This window comes from Crocuta crocuta, unplaced genomic scaffold (genome assembly GCF_008692635.1).
Source record: "Crocuta crocuta isolate KB4526 unplaced genomic scaffold, BGI_CrCroc_1.0 scaffold316, whole genome shotgun sequence".
Taxonomy (NCBI): domain Eukaryota; kingdom Metazoa; phylum Chordata; class Mammalia; order Carnivora; family Hyaenidae; genus Crocuta; species Crocuta crocuta.
The window spans coordinates 764,491-782,925 of record NW_027529682.1 but is presented as its reverse complement, the minus strand read 5'-3'; the positions used below and the strand labels follow the sequence as shown (position 1 = coordinate 782,925).

Here is an 18,435-nt window from a genome sequence, read left to right as displayed (position 1 = left end):
TGGCTCAGTCGGTTAAGCATCTGACTTTGACTCAGGTCATGGTCTCATGGTTCATGAGTTCAAGCCCCGCATCAGGCTCATTGCTGTCAGCTCAGAGCCTGTGGATCCTCTGTCCCCCTCTCTCTGCCCCTCCCCTGCTCATGTTGTCTCTGTCTCTCTCTCAAACAAATATCAAAAAAATAAAGCTAGGTCTTCCTTAATGCTCTGGAAGAATGAGATGTCAAACATCCTTTTAGGTTTGAGAGCAAAAAGAGCGTCTCAAATGGAAAGTCCATCCCTTCAATTCGCTCCCTCATGTGACAATTTATTTCAAGTGCTGTTGTGGGTCAGGTTCCCCAGGTCAGGTATCGAGATGGAGATTTGTGTGGACAGGTTTATGGGAGACGCTCTTGGGGAGGACCCTTGTGAAGGAAGCAAGATCAAACAAAGAGAGATACTGGAGTGAAACACAGTGACGACCAAGGGCCCTCCTGATCCAGATCCTGCAGAGAGCTATGGAGCTAGAATGTTTCCCTCCAGAGTTGCTCCATCTTGGGACAGAGAGGACAGAACACTAAGTCCCTCCCTAAGTGCCCCATGGAAGAGGGAGGACGTTGGGTGAGATGGGTCTCTCCCACTGAAAGCAATTCCCAGAGAGGGACCCAGTAGGCATGTCCCGTCCCTTCAGCCACTGGGCGATCAAGGGAGAATTGGGGTGGCCCAAGTGCCAACCGAAGACCAGCATTTAACTTAATTAACTTGAACTTTGCTTTCTGAACTAGATCACGAAAAGCAAATATAGGAATATACCAGGTTCTCTTTGTTTACTCCATTGAATCAGTTAGAGGGTGACTCTAATTTTTAAAAACTATACCATGATAGGGGTGCCTGGGTGGCTCAGTCGGTTAAGCATTCAACTCCTGATTTTGACACCATCACGATGTCGCAGGTTGTGACTTTGAGCCCCAAACTGGGCTCTGTGCTGGCAGCACGGAGCCTGCTTGGGATTCTCTGTCTCCCTCTCTCTCTGCCCCTCCCCTGCTCACTCGCTCACTCTCTCTCTCAAGATAAATACACTTTAAAATAATTTAAAAATAAAAACAAAAAGTCTCTGCTATGGTGAACAACCCTGAAATCCAGCTACAGGTGAACAGGTAAACAAACCGTGATACAGTTATATGAGCCACCTCTCAGCACTAGAATGAATGAACCCTCAGCGCACGCTATGTTACAGGTGAACCCCAAAGTATGCTGAGGGAAAGCAGTAAGATAAAAGAAAGTGCACACTGTATGATTTCACTTATGTAAACCTCTAGAAAATTAAAACTAATTGATAGAGACAGAAAGCAGGTGGGAGGTGACTTCAAGGAGGTGGGGAGGGACAGGGGAGCAGGTTACACAACACCTAGGAGGAAACCTATGGGGGTGACGGGGATGGTCACTCTCTTGACTGTGATGGAGTTTTCACAGGCGTATGCGGCATATGTGACAATTTATCAAGTTGTACGCTTCAAAGACATACCATTTGTTATGTCAACAAACACCGTTATACACCTTAATACAGCTATTTTTTTATTTTTATATTTTGAGAGAGAGAGGGCACGAGCCAGGGAGGGGTGCCCCTCCCCCACTGGTTCTTTATTTTTTTCTCTCTCTCTCTTTCTCAAAATAAATAAACTTTAAAAAAGAAGGTATCTTCAAAAACATTATAAAAAAAACTAAAAAGACTACAACTATGAAAATGTATTATATGCCTGAAATACGGCAAGAATTTTCTATGAGTATATTTTGGGTCAGGGTAGAAAGGGGGGTTGAAAAGTAGATGGGGGCCGAGTGTGAATGGCCTTCAATGATTAGCTGAAGAGTTTGGACTACCATCTTCAGGCAAAAGGAAACCACTGGAAGCTTTTAAGTGGAAGAGTGTTTTAGAAAGAGAATGGGAGAAAAACAGAAAATCTACCTGTCTTCAGTTAAATGAACACCTGTTACATTTTATGTAAACCCATTCACAGGTATTGTACTAAAATCACGTTAAATCAACAGACCTGAGCTGGGCTACACTGTAATTGTAGTTTCAATCTCAGGATATTTTATTCTTTGGTCACCTGACTCATTCAGTTCATTCATTCCATTTTCACCTATATTTCCATACATTTTTATGCAACAGAGAAAATTACAGAAAACCACCACTGGGAAAGAGAGAAGCAAAGTGACCCTTCTCCAGGACCCTATCTGAATTTAATTCAGAGGTGGACCATGATTTTTTTCCACTGGCTTAAAATGAAACATCCCATGATGACATTTTTGCTTCTGTTTCCTGTAAAGGTGGTATTTGCCCTCCTCATACATTCATGTTAGAGGGTATGTTCATGATCTGGAAAATCAGTATCTAGGTCCAGATGCTGACTCCTTGATGGCCCATGTGACAACACCAGACGTAAACTTTTTCCCTCTGTTCTTTGACAGGAACTGTTAGAAAATCCTGTAAGGAATAGCACTCTTCTAGATGAAAACGTGAGAAATTATCAACTGACCATAGGCAATTCACACCTCCCAATGGGAGGCCCAAAGAGATGCCTTACACACATGTTCCTTAATGGGGTAGGAGACAAGGTACAAAACTAAGGCCTCACCCTAAAGCAAGGACATCGCAGCAACAGGAAAATTGGATGCTTAGACACCACAGAGCCTTAAATACAAAAACTAGAAGTATCTGGAGAGAATGTCAAGAAGAAAAAAAATCAGACAAAAGACTTAAGTCTTGGTTTGTCTTCTCAGCTCTGCCACTGATGGTCACTTCTAGCAAACTCCTTAATTCTCCATTTAAAAAAATGGCATAATAAGAGGCACCCAGGTGACTCAGTCTGTTGAGCGTCCAACTCTTGATTTCAGCTCAGGTCCTGATCCCACAGTTGTGGGACTGAGCCCTGCATTGGGTTCTGCACTGAGCCTACCAAAGATGCTCTCTCTCTCTCTCCGCCCCCGCCTCCCCCCCACCCCCCCGGCTCTTCTCCACCTCTCATACTCTCTCTAAAATTTTTTAAAATAATAAAATAAAAAATGGTACAATGCAACCTATCCATTCCCTGCTTCCGTAAGCTAGTCAACATGTGTCAATATAACCAACAAGCAATTTATGGAGACTCTTCTATGAACCTAGACCGTGACTGGTAGCAGAGTGAGGGCTAGCTCCCCTATGTCTTGATTTCTGTTCCAGAACACTGTTGCTCAAACTTGACTTACAATACCCTGGAGAGCTTGTTAAACACACAGGCAGGTCCTTATTCAAGTAAGATTCTGATTGAATCGGTCCGGGGCTGACCCTAGCAAACTGCCTTTTTTGGCTAGAGGCCCGAGGCATTTATATCATCATAAAATTTGAGAAACATTCCATCATATCACATTATGCCCTACAGGAAAATTCTATTTTTTCTCCTCTTTTCAATCTGTTTCTACCCATTAAAATAGGTAAAATATTTGAAAAACATTTTTGATGGATAGAATTTTCCCTACCCAAAGTATCAACACATTTACAGAATAACAATACTTATGTTTGTTTGTTTTTAAATTTTATGATTTTTTAAAAGTAATCTCTACCCCAAAATGGGGCTTGAACTCACGACCCCAAGATCAAGAGTCGTATGTTCTGTCAACTGAACCAGCCGGGTACCCTATCAACACTTATTTTAATTAGAACCAGTAAATATATTTTCCTTTATAATCTGCCAAACAATGAGGGCTATTTTCATTTTTTTTAAATTTTATTTATTTTAGACAGAGAGCAAGAGTGGAAGGGGGGGAGAGAGAGAGAAAGAATGAGAATCTCAAGCAGGCTCCACGCTCAGCACAGAGCTCAACCCCACAACCCTGGGATCATGACCTGAGCTGAAATCAAGGGTCAGACACTCAACTGACTAAACCACCCAGGTTCCCCTGACTAGGCTATTTTCTGTCCATAAGTTCGTTAGTATTTTGCTGTGTGTCCTGGAAAAAAATTACATAATGTATCTCAATTTGCCCAATTAATGACAGTTAAATACCAAAATAGCTCATTTGCCTATTGTCACCCCCTACTAGATCATATTCTCCTTAAAAACAAGGAATTTATCTTTTATATGTGATATCTTAGAATACATACTAGATGGCTGGACAGATATAGAGATGGATGGATGGAGGGATGAATGATTTTTTTAAATGATCAAATAATGTGACCGAATTCTGCCCCTGAAAATCATTATACATTGTTGTCAGAATTAGAAATAAAATATTCACAAAGGTTCAGCAAAAACTGTCTAATTATCACTGTCAATACACTAGAAAAGTAAAAATAGGATTACATCACCACACAGGGAAATTTTCATCTCTCTCCCACCCCTCCTCCCCCAAAAAGCCTCACAACAAGTTGATTTACCAGTACTTCCCACGTGTGGCAGAGTGATCTGTGCCACCAACACATCACTCACACCTCTCCACGATCACGATGACACATGTGGTACCCTAAATGTTCCACCTGGAGGTATTTTGGGGGTGGCAAACTAAGAGGGGACTTCAAGAGCCAATGGAGGCGTCGACACATGAGGTCACAAAGCTACTGCCTCTCCCCTTCAAAAGAAACCACTCTGCTCCATTTATTTCAGAATCTAGAGGAAGTTGACAAAGTGTGACAATAGCACGGTGCAGTATGTGGTGGAGACTTTTCAGCTTGCTGGCTTGCTTCCCCTTACAAGGTAAGCACTCAGAGCTCATTTCTTATGCTACTCTTGACTTGATATGTTACCAAATCTGCCTATCAGTAAACTGCGTTTGCAGTGAACCTACTACAGAAGGCAACCCAGGTAAAAATGTTAATGCTTTCTAAGCTACACCAAAATCACACGGGAAGGATTGTTACTGCTTTATTTAACCTCTTGTTCAAGTGCTAAAGGGTATGGAAAGGCTCTCTGTAGTGTGCCCTCTCTGTGGGATCTATGTTATGGCAAAATGTAACGAGCTTCTTGGGCTCTGTGTTTTAAGGGTCTATTTGCTGAAAGGGCGTCAATTTTGGATTTTAAAAACTTCCTCATTGAGGTGCCCAGGTGGCTCAGCCGGTTAAGCATCTGACTTTGGCTCAGGTCATGATCTCGTGGTTCGTGGGTTCAAGCCCCCCACCAGGTTCTGTGCTGGCAGCTCAGAGCCTGGAGCCTGTTTCAGATTCTGTGTCTCCCTCTCTCTATGCCCCTCCCCTGCTCATGCTCTGTCTCTCTCTGTCTCAAAAATAAAATAAACTATAAAAACAAAAATAAAAAACTTCCTCACTGAATAAGCCTTAACCAGATAACTTCTCTAAAACTTAATTTCTGTATCTTGAAAAGAAGAATGATTTAAAATGTTGGGCCACCAAACTCCTTAGATTAAAAACATTTTTTTCATGTTTGTTTATTTTTGTGAGAGAGAGAGAGAGACAGAGCATGAGAGGGGGAGGGGCAGAGAGAGGGAGACACAGAATCCGAAGCAGGTTCCAGGCTCTGAGCTGTCAGCAAAGAGCCCAATGCAGGGCTCGAATACACGGACCATGAGATCATGACCTGAGCCGAAGTCGGATGCCCAACCAACCGGCCAACCAACCAACCACCCAGGTGCCCCTACAAGGATCAAATTTAAAATGTGATAGCACTTTGAAAATGGCAAAGTGCTTATACAACTCTTAATTAGTTCAGAGATAATAATAAGCCCCATGAAAAGTTCCTGCTTATTTTTGGAGTCAGTTATACTTTACATTTTAATATTTTTTAGGTTTTTATTTTATTTTTGAGAGAGGGAGATAGAGCGTGAGTAGGGGGGGCAGAGAGTGAGGGAGACACAGAATCTGAAGCAGGCTCCAGGCTCTGAGCTATCAGCACAGAGCCCGACGTGGGCCTCGAACTCACAGATGGTGAGATCATGACCTGAGCCGAAGTGGGATGCTTAACCAACTGAGCCACCCAGGCTCTCCTATTATCCTTTACATTTTATTATAATTTTCAAGTTTGGTTTTTGATGCTTACTTAATTCTAATGTAGCAATATGAAAATTAAAGATTTTTTTTAACAAAAGTCAAATTATTCCTGCTCAAACGGGAGGCAGGGTATAGGTGTCTTTAAATCTCTGATTGCAAGCTGTAGCAAATTCTTGCAAAGGAAGTTATACATAAGTGTATTGCTTGCTTTGTGTGTTTTTGTTTCCAAATATTGAACTATAGTTATATTTCAGGTAAGGCACCTGTCCTAAATCTGCCTTCACCATACAACTGCACCTGAATGACATTATTTAAAAACAAAAACCTAGATTTCCTATTTTATATAGTTCTTCCATTTCCTATTTTATACAATTAAATGAAGTGCTTTCTTTTTTGGTCCCTCTACCCTGAGGCACATAATATGAATTCAATATTGGTAATAATATTAGTTTCTTCAATAAGTGGCTTAAAGAATAGCTCATATATTCTGGAGAAGTACATTTAGACAGCTAAAATTAGAATGCTTTCAATTATTCCAAAGTTTGAAGCCTTTAACTGACCTTAACTTCTGAGGATTCAAGTTATTGCCTCATAAAAATGCCTTACAAAAAAGTTTTTAAATAAAAGCAGCTATAATCATGTCTTAAAATACACCTAAGACGTTTTTAGAATGTAAATTATTCAAATACTATTTATAAAGACAGGAGAAAAACATATTTGTTGTGCCATGCACAGTGTTGGGTACTTTTATTAATTACATTTAATCCTAACAAAGCTACTGAGGTATTAATATCCCTGGGGCACCTGGGTGGCTCAGTCGGTCAAGCCTCTGACTTCGGCTCAGGTCATCATCTCACTGTTCATAAGTTCGAGCCCCACATCAGGCTCACTGCTGTCAGCCTGTCAGCGTAGAGCCCACTTCAGATCCTCTGTTCCACTCTACCTGCCCCTCCCCCACTTGCGCTCTCCCAAAAATAAATATTTAATATCCCTAATTTACATGAGAATATAGTTTACAAGAAGTTAGATAACCTGCCCAAGTTTTCCCAGCTGGTGAATCAGCTTACACAGCACATAAGTATTATCTCATGAAACATTGTGTGTGTGTGTATGTGTGTGTGTGTGCGTGCGTGCACGTGTGTGTGTGCATCTTTCTAGCAGGTTGTGATAGTAAGTGTTTCTTAATGTAGATCAAAAGTTTAAGGGGTGCCTGGGTGGCTCAGTCAGTTAAGTGACTGACTTCGACTCAGGTCATGATCTCACGGTTTGTGAGTTCAAGCCCCACGTTGGGTTCTGTGCAGACAGCTTGGAGCCTGGAGCCTGCTTCAGATTCTGCGTCTCTATCTCTCTCCTGCTCATTCTCTGTCTCTGTCTCTGTCTCTCTCTCTCTCTCAAAAAAAAAAAAAAAGTTTGATAGCCACTGATTTATATGGTTTGGAAGATTTGTTACTGAAAAATCCCAATCCGAAAACTCACCTAAAGGGCCACTCAGAAGGCATCTAGGCTCAATGGTATCAAGCACAATTTGTCCCCTCTGACCTAACCTTGCTCAGGTCCATCAGAATCCCAAATAGGAAAGGTACTGATCGTGCTGCTTCCTGTTAGCAAAAAAGGCAGCAAATCATCAATTCTGACAACACTATACACTGGCAGCTGTTTTTAGCTATGAATTATGGGAAGATCACTGTACCTTCTTCTACCATTGCAACTTCTAACTAAGGCTGCCAAGAATTACAGACAAGAAAAGTCCCATAATCTTGGAGCCTCCCTCTTTTTAAGGTTACTACTCACATAAATAATGTGATGTGTAAAATGCAATAAGAATGAATTTTTTTAAAATTCATCCCATTCACCTGTATTGTGGATGATGAAAATCCACCAATTTGAACCCTCTATCCTGGTCGTTAGTGGAGGGTAGGATACAGAGAATAAAGAACAGTTGCCAATTTAAGGTTCTGTTGATATTCCTGTTGATAATTCCCATGTTTGTTGACACTTTGAGATGCCTTCTTGAAAGCCATACTGGAAATAATTTAATTTGGGCCAAGCCAGATTCATTTTCGCCCTCGTAACTTTCTCTGTTGATTCTATCTAAATAATAATAAACATGTTTTATAACGATCTAAATTGAAGCACTTTTTTGTCTACTACCTCATAATAGTCATGTAAATAGGGCTCTGATTTGACACAATTCATTCTGTGTCTCTGGTGTTAACTCAAGCTTTTCTATGCAACATAACAATAACAGAGCTAAGTTTCTACCCTATTACATGTTACTAATGAATATATAAACTTCTTCATTTTTTAGCCATTAATTTATCTAATAGTTAAAATCTTACTTCGTGTGAGGCCCTGGGACTGTAAAATGAATGAATGGCCAACGACCTTTCCATGAGAAGTTTGTAATCTACACACAGAGACATACTTGTAACCAAATAATTATAAAGTAATGTGCTGAGCGTTCTAACAGAAGTCCATTCAGAACCTTTGGGGATCTGGAGGAGAGGGAGGGCCATTGTGAAGGAGGAGGAAGCTAAAGACTGGTTAGGCAGGTTTGGCGAAAGTGGTACACTCTGAGTCTTGGAGGAGTCAAGAAAGGTTTCCAGGTCAACAGAACAGCATGGACAAAGGCCAAATGTCTTTGTGAACCTGAATCTGGCAGAGGCTGGTGGTGACATTAGTTAATACAAGCAAACAATGGAACGGAGCAGGTGGCATATCTGTGTTAGATGTGTCTGGACCACAAGGGGACGCTAGAGATGATTATTTCTGATGGGGCATGATGAGTTTGGCATCCCTATAGTACAGACTTGCTCTGCTTTGGAATTTTAAAATTCGCTGCATGCAATAATTGGGCTACTAAGATAAGAAAAAGAAAGAACATTTTATTCATTCTTCAATCAACATGATAACCCCTAGCAGAGGGAAGATCAGACATGGCAACTCCCAAAATATTGAGGCGGGGGCGGAAATCAAGGAATCTTAGGGACTGCGCAGGTTTGATCTGTAGATGCTTGGGTAGGTGGCAGTCACTTCTACTTGCCATTTTGCTTGAAGGTCAGCCACAGATGCTCTGGTGAGAAGCCATTCCACTGACAGGACAATTAGTTCATGAGGTTGGGGGTGGAGATGATGGTGAAGGTCACGCATTCCACTTCCATATATAAACCAGTCCAGATCTATAAGCCCAGAATCCACCAGCAGCCTCATAACACATGGCCTTACATGGATGGATGGTTCTAGTCAGAAGTCAATAATCCACTCAGTAAATATGACCTACAGTAAGTGCTGACCTCCCTCCCAGGAGAAACCCCACAGCCATTCACAGCCAAGCTTTGCTCGTTCAGCACTGGTGGAGCCATGTAGGGCTAATGTGCACACTGGCACACTGAGGCCCATCTGGGGAGCACGAGGAAGTAGACACACAGCACTCAGGATCCTACATAACAAACGCTAAGGGTGCCCAAGAATATACGTGTTTTCAGAGCCTGCAAGGGAGGAAGTGGTGAACAAAGAAGGTAACCCACACCCCATCCCTCTGACAAAGAAGGTGAAAGTTTGACTCCAAACTTCGATGAAAAAGAAAATGTAAAAGACAGTTTGGTCTGCAACGGCAGTGAGAGAATCCTGCGGGACTTTCCCTTAGAAGACATACCTTGAAAAGTCAGGTACAAGGGTCTTCCTTTTCCACCCTTTAGCAGGGCCTAGATGCACTGAACAATGTTTTTAAGTACTAGAACTGAAGCAGTGTAGGTCTGTGGCTTCTCACTGGGGCCATTCTTCCTTTCTACAATGATTTCCTGTCTCAAAAAGCAAGCATGGGGTCTACATGATAACACTGCAATAGAAATAAGCCAGTCAAGCTAAAGGCAAGGCTTGGAGCAGTTGCGGAAACAGCAAATATTCTATGTCTCCAACACAGCCCTCTCCATCTGAAACCCCCCCAGGCATTTACAGTTGTGGTCAGCTGGCTGATACTAAATTCTCAAAAATGAGAGCAAACTAATCTTAGGAGATACAATTCTTTAGCATATGGTAAAAAGCCGTACTATATTTCATTACAATTTTTTAAATTAGTTTATTTATTTTGAAAGTGAGCATGTGTAGGGGATGGGAGCAGAGAGAGAGGAGAAAGAGAATCCCAAGCAGGGATGACAGCATGGAGCTTAACACGGGGCTTGAACCCAGAAACTGTGAAATCATGACCTGAGCCAAAACCAAGAGTTGGACGCTCAACTGACTGAGCCACCCAAGCACCCCTCATTACAATTTTTTACGCTGTTAAGAATCAAATAACGCAATTTCATTCAAAAGCATGCATCTCAAGAAAAAGATGTCTTTAAAATGGAAGACATTTATTCATAAACAGGCTGCCGATAAATATCACCACTTCTATTTCCCCAAATGCAGGCTTCCCGTCTAGACAATCACTTTGCCGAAAGGTAGTAACTTGGCCAAAACTTCCAAGGATCAACTTCTGGCCTGAAGGATGAAATCAGGGCATGTTGCTTAACGGTGGTCTTTTATTCTATCATTGACTCAACATAGTACCTTCCCTCCTGTCTCTCAGTATTCTTATTAACCACAGGAGACCAAAGATATCTGCCCATCGCCTACATTATGGTGCTATCATAAAAACTGGCATTGAACCATTCCTTTTCAAGCTCACACTGTGATAGTTTCTGTAAGGAATGAGTTTTAGAGAAATATGACATAGTCACTGCCCTCTAGAAACTTCAATCTGCAGGAAGCAGGATGACACACAAGAACTAGAAAGTAAAGCAAGAATCATAATGGAATGATTATGGAAGCAAGAGGAGGTAGATGGTTCCAGGTTCAATTTCTTGGCTCAGAAGTTGCTTAACCTAACAAGACATTCCATTGTCATTTCAAAGTGTCTCTACTAATATTATCCTTATTACTCAACTACAGGTTGATTTTATAGATAAAAATATTTCCAAATAACCCAACCTCAACAGAATTCAGGGCTTACACTTCAACGCTCTTACGAAAACACAGTATGCTGTATCGATTCTTCATTGTTCATTAGAGTATTGGCTGCTGATATGGGTATTTTTTCCAGAAGAGCTCAAGCAAACTTTTTTCCCATGGAAGTCAATACAAATACAACACAACATTCTGGGTTATTATTGCCAGAGGCTAGATGGAAATTAATGACCTAGAAATGGAACAAACTAAAAAGTCTGCACCAATTAATTCCCAGGGCTCTCCAAAGCACTTTCCCTAATACTTGACATTTATCACAAGGAAACAATCTCCTTCTTCTTTCTTTTTTTTTTTTTAAGGTTTAAGATGTTGCAGTAAAACTCATTACATTTGCTATTCATAATTTATAACCCCACGGTATTCTTCTGTTTATGGAAGGGCTTTGTACTTTCATTGATAAGAATTGTCCTCAAAACAAAAGATGTGTTTTTTTAATTTAAAACTTGAAGAACTAATGGATGGCAATAAATATGCCAAATCAGCAGAAATCCAATTTATTATTATTTTTTTATCAATTTCCTTTTTGGGGAGGATACATTTGCAGCTGCTTGCAACCAATTGTTTATCATTCTCTGGGGGTTGTGTTTCGGGAAATGAGCCTCTCATGTCTGCCTCGACAAAGTGCTGCTGTGGAAAATTAAATTGGAAGAGATCTTAGAACATCCTTCCCCTGGCACAGAAGCCCTTCTGCAGGTGGGGCTTAACCGCACCCCGTGAAGGGCAGCTCCCTAATTCACAAGAGTGTCGCTTAGAATCCCAGACACACACATTGTACTTCAAGTCACAAGGAGCTTCCTTCATAAACTGAGGCCAGAGAGGCTGAGTTTCCCAGTCTCCTCACTGAGATAGTCTGACCTAGTTACATGACCGTGGACTTGGAAGCCCACAGACATGGGTACAGATCCCAGCTCCAGGACCTGTGTAGCCATCAGCCTCTATTTCCTTATCTGGGCAGCCAGCAAAATAATTCTTTCTTTATAGGACTATTTTGAAAGTTAAATTAAATATAGGTTTAACATGGCCTGGCTGAGTTTCTGGCCTCTGCGAGAACAGGTGCCTGATAGATGTTGTTTAACATTTTCTTTTTTTTCCTATCATAAATCACACCGCTTCATTCAGACCTCCTTTAGGAGACATCCTACTGTTTCTACATACAGTACGAGCTCCTTTGTACTGACTTACATTTTGTTTCTATAAGAAATATGTAATGAGAGGCGCCTGGGTGGCTCAGTCGGTTGGGCGTCCGACTCTTGGTTTTGGCTGAGGTCATGATCTCACAGTTTGTGAGATCGAGCCTCACATCAGGTTCTGTACTGACAGTGTGGAGCCTTCTTGGGGTTCTCTCTCCCTCTCTCTCTCTCTGCCCCGACCCCACTTGCTCTTTCTCTCTCTCAAAATGAATAAATAAATTTTTAAAAATTTAAAAATGTTTATTAAAAAAAAGAAAGAAAGGTGCAATGAATGATAGAATGAATGGATGAGGTTGAGATTAAGTCCCTGCCTCAGCTTGGGAGTGTCTTGGCCCATGTCAGCCTGACGGTCTCCAATTCTCTTCCTCTGCAGAAGCCTTTCTGACCAACCACACAGAAACAGTCACCGTGGAGGAAGGCCAGACCCTCACTCTCAAGTGTGTCATTTCTCAGGGGAAGACCACATCCCTGCAATGGCTGGCCCCATCAGGGTTCACCATTTTTTTCAACGAGCATCCTGGTAAGTGAAAGAAAAAACAAGAATCACCACCAGACCTCAACCTGAGGGATTTTCCAGACAGACAGGCTGGTGGGATAGAAACCAGCCTGAGTCACCCAAACGGTGGGCTTGGCCCATGGACTATCACACGGGGATCCACACCCAGAAGCCTATTATTTTACACATGGCTGCTTTTCTTGACAGGAAGTCTGAAATGGAAACCCCACCAGCATGACTGATAAAGGGGGCTCAAGTCACAAAGCACATTTCCATGCCCGCACCTCACCCCCACATTGCTTTTTCACTCTCAGCAGCACCAATGACAGGCAGTCAGGAGACTGACACGAGGCCCTGTGTCCTCCAGCGGCTGGCACCATGGCCCCACATCTGGAGTCAGCTGCTTCGTTTTCCGCCTGTGAGCAACGCAAAGTCACATCAGAAAACGCCCTTCCAAATATCTCCTCTTCCGTTAGCCTTAGCACAAATGCAAGATGGCTGAGCAACTTACAGGACATGCTTCTTTGGAAAGGACAGTAATTCCTCTTTTTCACAAGCACACATTGAGCCCAGATGCCTGAGATGGAAGGGGATTCTCACCCACCCCGTCCCAGTTTTATTGAGATATAATGGACATGTCACATCGCATTAGTTTAATGTGTACAATGATCTAGTGTTATGTGGATATTTCAGAGTAATCGCCACAGTAGGTCTAGTTAACATCCATCACCTCACATAGTCACAATGGTTTTCTTTCTTAAGGAAAGGGATTTTTTTTGTTGTTGTTTATTTATTCATTTTGAGTGAGAGAAAGCAAGAGTACCAGCAAGCAGGGGAGGAGCAGAGAGAGAGGGAGAGAGAGAGAATCCCAAGCAGGCTCTGCACTGTCAGCGCAAAGCCCAACACAGGGCTCAAACTCACGAACCATGAGATTATAACCTGAGCTGAAATCAAGAGTCAGATGCTTCACAAACTGAGCCACTCGGGTACCCCAAGGAAAGGGATTCTTAAACCTATTTAGTTCATCTTTTGGGGCAGGATTTTACTAAACCCTCCCCTTCAAAATGAGAACGTTGTATATCTCCATTTAATATTCTTTTTTTAAATATTTTTATTTATTTCTAGGAGAGAGAGAGAGACAGCATGAGCAGGGGAGGGTCAGAGAGAGAGGGAGACACAGACTCTGAAACAGGCTCCAGGCTCTGAGCTTGCAGTCAGCACAGAGCCCGACGCAGGGCTCGAACCCACGAACCACGAGATCATGACCTAAGCGAAAGTCAGACTCTTAACCGACTAAGTCACCCAGGCGCCCTTCCATTTAATACTCTTAACTGCCAAATATTTGGAAAAGTTTCCAAAACAGTACATTTCATTCTGCCTTGTAGAAGCAGAGCCTCTAAAAAACGTAATATGCTATGAAATATTTTTAAATATTGCTGTGTTTGGGGCATCTGAGTGGCTCAGTTAAGTTAAGTGTTGGACTTCAGCTCAGGTCATGATCTCACAGTTCATGAGTTCGAGCCCCACGTCGGGCTCTGTGTTGACAGCTCAGAGCCTGAAGCCTGCTTCGGATTCTATGTCTCCCTCTCTGACCCTTCCCTGCTCACACTCACTTGCTCGTTCTCTCTCTCTCTCAAAATTAAACATTAAAAAAATTAAATATTTTTATGTTCAATGTAAAATAACCACATATTTCAAGCTAAATCAACAACCAATACTAGATTCCAATAAAGTAGATATTAGTTGTTAAAAGTTTTGAGAAAAAACTTCAAGTAGAGATAATTCCTGTTAAATCATGCTTTCTCTTGCTTTGGTTTGGTTTTTGGTAAACCGGGAGAAGATGGGCACTCTCAAATTTCTGCAGCAGAGTACCTTGACTGAACTCAGTGATGCTCAACTGAGGGTCATTCTTGCCTTCTAGGGGACATATGGCAATGTCTGGAGACAGTTCAGGTTTTTATAATTGGGGAAAGGCAGGGGCTTTGGCATCTAGTGAGTAGAATGGCCTGCATTGCTGCTAAACATCATATAATGTACAGGAGGCCCTCACAACAAAGAATTATGGACTCAAAAGTCAATAGTGCTGAGGCTGAGAATGCAGGGGTTCTAGCCCAGGTCGCACCAGTGTCCCAGGACACATGACCATTATTTCAGATGAGAGACAACCTTCCTTGGGCAGCCAGTCAAAGTACAACTATTTTAGGTTTGTTCATGTTACAGATCTACAATAGTGGAGGTGGGGGGAGTAAGGGGAGGAAAAGAGAGGAAGGAAGGAAAGAATGGAAGGAAGGGAAGATAGGGAAGGAAGGAAGGAAGACAAAACCACTCATTTCAGGAGCTTCTGATTTGCTAAAGGACCTATGGTCTGAGACAGACATCCCAGGTCAATATAGAATCAAACAAAACAAAACAAAAATAAAAACAAAAACCACTTGCTAAAATCTTTAGGAAACTTCAAATAATAATAAATTTCTAAAAAATAAAAAGAAAAGGGGGCATCTGGATGGCTCAGTCAGTAGAACATGCAACTCTATATCCCAGGTTATGAGTTCAAGCCCCATGTTGTGTGTAGAGATTACTTAAAAATAAGACCCTTAAAAAAAATAAAAAGCATTCAACTGGAATAATGAACAGCCATGCGTTGATCCTTTGTGACAAGACAGCCTCAATTCAATCAGATTTCAAAGAGGTAAATCTAAGGGCACCTGGGTGCCTCAGTCCGTTAAGCGTCTGACTTTGGCTCAGATCATGATATCATGGTTTGTGAGTTTGAGCCCCCGTGTCGGGCTCTGTGGTGACAGTGTAGAGCCTGGAGCCTGCTTTGAATTCTGTGTCTCCCTCTCTCTCTGCCCCTCCCCTGCCCATGCTCTGTCTCTCTCTGTCTCTCGAAAATGAATAAACGTTTAAAACAAAATTCAAAGAGGTAAATCTAATGGGGCATTTTTCATAATGTAAAAAAAGAGGGGGGTATGTAATCCTCCTACAGCCTGAACACTTCACCAGCTTAGGGTTAACTTCCCACAGGTGCAAATAAAGCCAATGGTTTATATCACAGATCCGGGTATCAAAATATTTTGTTTCCTAAACTAACGTGGAGCTATTGAGAAGCATCCAGCTGGTAACACCAGAATTTGGAAGGCAGCTCAGTCGAAGATGCGACATTTGTTCCGTCCATGTGTGAAATTCAAAAGCCATTCCTGTGAAGAATCAATGCACCGAGAGTCTGTATTCATCTGCTAGTTTGCTTCCTAACAGCTCTTTTTCCCTCTTGTCCAGCTTTAAAAAATCCCAAATACCAGCTGCTACATCACTCCGCCCATCAGCTCTCCATCCGCGTGCTTAATGTCAGCCAGCAAGATGAAGGCGTGTACAAGTGTTTACGTTACAGCAGCAACGTGAGAACAAAGGAAGTAAAAGTGATCGTGCTAGGTAGGTGGCTGACAGCCAGCAAACCCAGCATGGGAGTGACAGTCGTCCGAACAGGACACATCATTCTTACGCTTAACATCTGAGTTAGAAATAGCACCTATAGCAAGGCATTTCTTAGGGGGCCTCTGCCATCCTTTGTTGGAAGGAAACAGAAAGGAACGTTTTTGACTGGCAAGCCCTAGATTAAAATGTGACTTTGTGAAATGTGTCTTTGGCATCAACTAAGTTTCCTCTCTGGGGAAATTAAAAGGAAGGAGAATTAATATTTGATGAGTCCCAACCATGTGCCAGGCACTATACTAAGCTCCTGGGAATCAAAGAGGGATTAGACAGGATCCGTGCCCACAAGGAGTTGGCACACTAGTTTAGACAGGCAAAACAAGTATGTTCAAAAAAAAAAAAAAGTAGAACCTTAACTACTGCATAGCCTAAGACGGAATGAATTCAGATGTAACTGCACTGGGCAACTGGCTCACATCCTCTGTCCAAACCAGTTCTTCTCTTCCAGTGGGAGGTGGGTGGGGAGACAAGGATAGGAATTAACAGTGTCGAGACTGCCTGAAACTTGCTCAGTTCTGTGGACGGTCAGCTGGGTTCAGTGGGAGTCTTACTGCTGTTACTTTTCCGATTTTTGTGATGGAACAGATCCATTCTAAACACGGCTTTCTGTTGATCTCTAAGTGGCATAATTCCACATATCACACAAATGAATTTCTTAGGCTTCTTCTGTTGAATGAATAGAACGTGGTGCCTGCGTGGTAATGAAGCATCTGGGAAGGAATGGCTCCCTAGGGATTTTAAGAACCAATGTGACTCAGCCCACCTTACTGGCCACCCCTCCCAGCACTCTGGCTCATGCTGCTTGCTTGTGTGCCCTTCTTGGGTCATAGAACAATCTACACGTACCTCTGTTGCTGCACTTAACACATGATCTTTCAACTAACAGTTTAGGGGCTGAGTCTACCACCAGACTCTTAGCTCCTCAAATAGCTCATTTTCTCCATACTTGTACTGCCAGCATACTTGGAGCTGACTTTACAATGTCTCAATGGCAGATAAACCAGCAAACAAATGTGAAAGAGTAGGGTTCTGGACCAAAGTGTGAAGTAGAATGGGAAAGGGGAGGAAGTTAGCCAAGCTAAAAAGTACACTTGACCCTTGAACCACACAGGTTTGAACTGTGCCCATCCACTTACATGTGAATTTTTGTCAGTAAATACAGTACAGTCCTATAAATGATTTTCTTAATAATGTTGTCTTTTCTCTAGCTTATTTTATTGTAAGAACACAGTATAAAATACATAGACCATACAAAAATGTGCTAATCAATTGTTCAGGCTATCAGTAAGGCTAGGCTGTTAGGTAAGGTTGGGGGGAGTCAAAAGTTATGCAGCAATTTTTTACTGTGCAGTGGTTGAGGGAGGTGTTAGTGCCCCTCAGGCCCACATTGTTCAAAGGTGAACTCCCTTTCCAAGACAGGAATAGGAAGAAAAAGGACAAATGGGTCCTTTATAAAAGAAATGCATCTTTTGCTGTAAGGAGGGGACGGAACTAACTTAGGTTGGCATGAATCATACGCTCATGAAAGTTTAGAACTGAAACAGCCATAAGCCAACATAAACTCCTTCATGTCACGGACAAGGGAACTGATACACCAAGAGGTTGAGAGACATACACTAGTTCTTACAATAGTTGGGGACAGATGAAACTAGAATCCAGGTCTGTACTCCTCACCTAGCATTCTACTAATCAAATACAGTCATATGTCAAATTCAAAAATTGCTGCTGTAACATTGGGGATTTCCAGGGACTAATCCCACATTGGATAACAAACAATCTGACTACAACCAAGACAGCTTTACAAGTACATAAAACCCCTTTAACTGGATTCTAGAAAAGGTCAAGGGGGGAAAATTAGACCATTATTTAGACCATATGCTACAATCATCCCTACAGATGATCAGACTTTGTGCTTTACTACATCCATCATGTAGACCAGCTAATTAAGCATAGAAAAAACAATTTTCTTCCAGCAACTCCTTCCATGCCAATTGTGGAAGCTTCGGTTACCAGAATGCAAAATGGAAAAAAGCATGTTACACTTAAATGTTCCACCGTGAGAAGTAAGCCCCCTCCACAGATAACCTGGATATTAGGGAACGACATAGAGCTTTACGGTAAGTACGGAGATGGTCCTTTCCTCCTTTGTTTTCCTTCCTACTTAAATTTCCAAGGATGTTTTAAATCCTCTGGCACCCTCTGGTGGCATCAGGTGCCCGAAAATACCATTCACTAATGCACCGGTTCTTCTCCAAATTATCATTATAACCAATTGATATTATGCCTTCATCTTGAAAATC

The 18,435-nt window shown here is 42.0% G+C and overlaps 1 protein-coding gene across 2 annotated transcripts in view; it reads left to right on the top strand.

Annotated features, from left to right (window-relative positions):
- Window positions 1–4,634: 4,634 nt before the first annotated feature.
- Window positions 4,635–18,435, top strand: part of CRTAM (cytotoxic and regulatory T cell molecule) — a 37,931-nt gene continuing 24,130 nt past the window's right edge. For both annotated transcript variants that reach the window (XR_013334850.1, XM_077763068.1), the window contains exons 1-4: window positions 4,635–4,706; window positions 12,524–12,670; window positions 15,923–16,075; window positions 18,109–18,252. Coding sequence is in view for 1 of the 2 variants with exons in the window: in XM_077763068.1 (XP_077619194.1) it covers window positions 4,661–4,706; window positions 12,524–12,670; window positions 15,923–16,075; window positions 18,109–18,252 (490 nt within the window). In the remaining variant the exon portion in view is untranslated. The remainder of the gene's footprint in view (window positions 4,707–12,523; window positions 12,671–15,922; window positions 16,076–18,108; window positions 18,253–18,435) is intronic.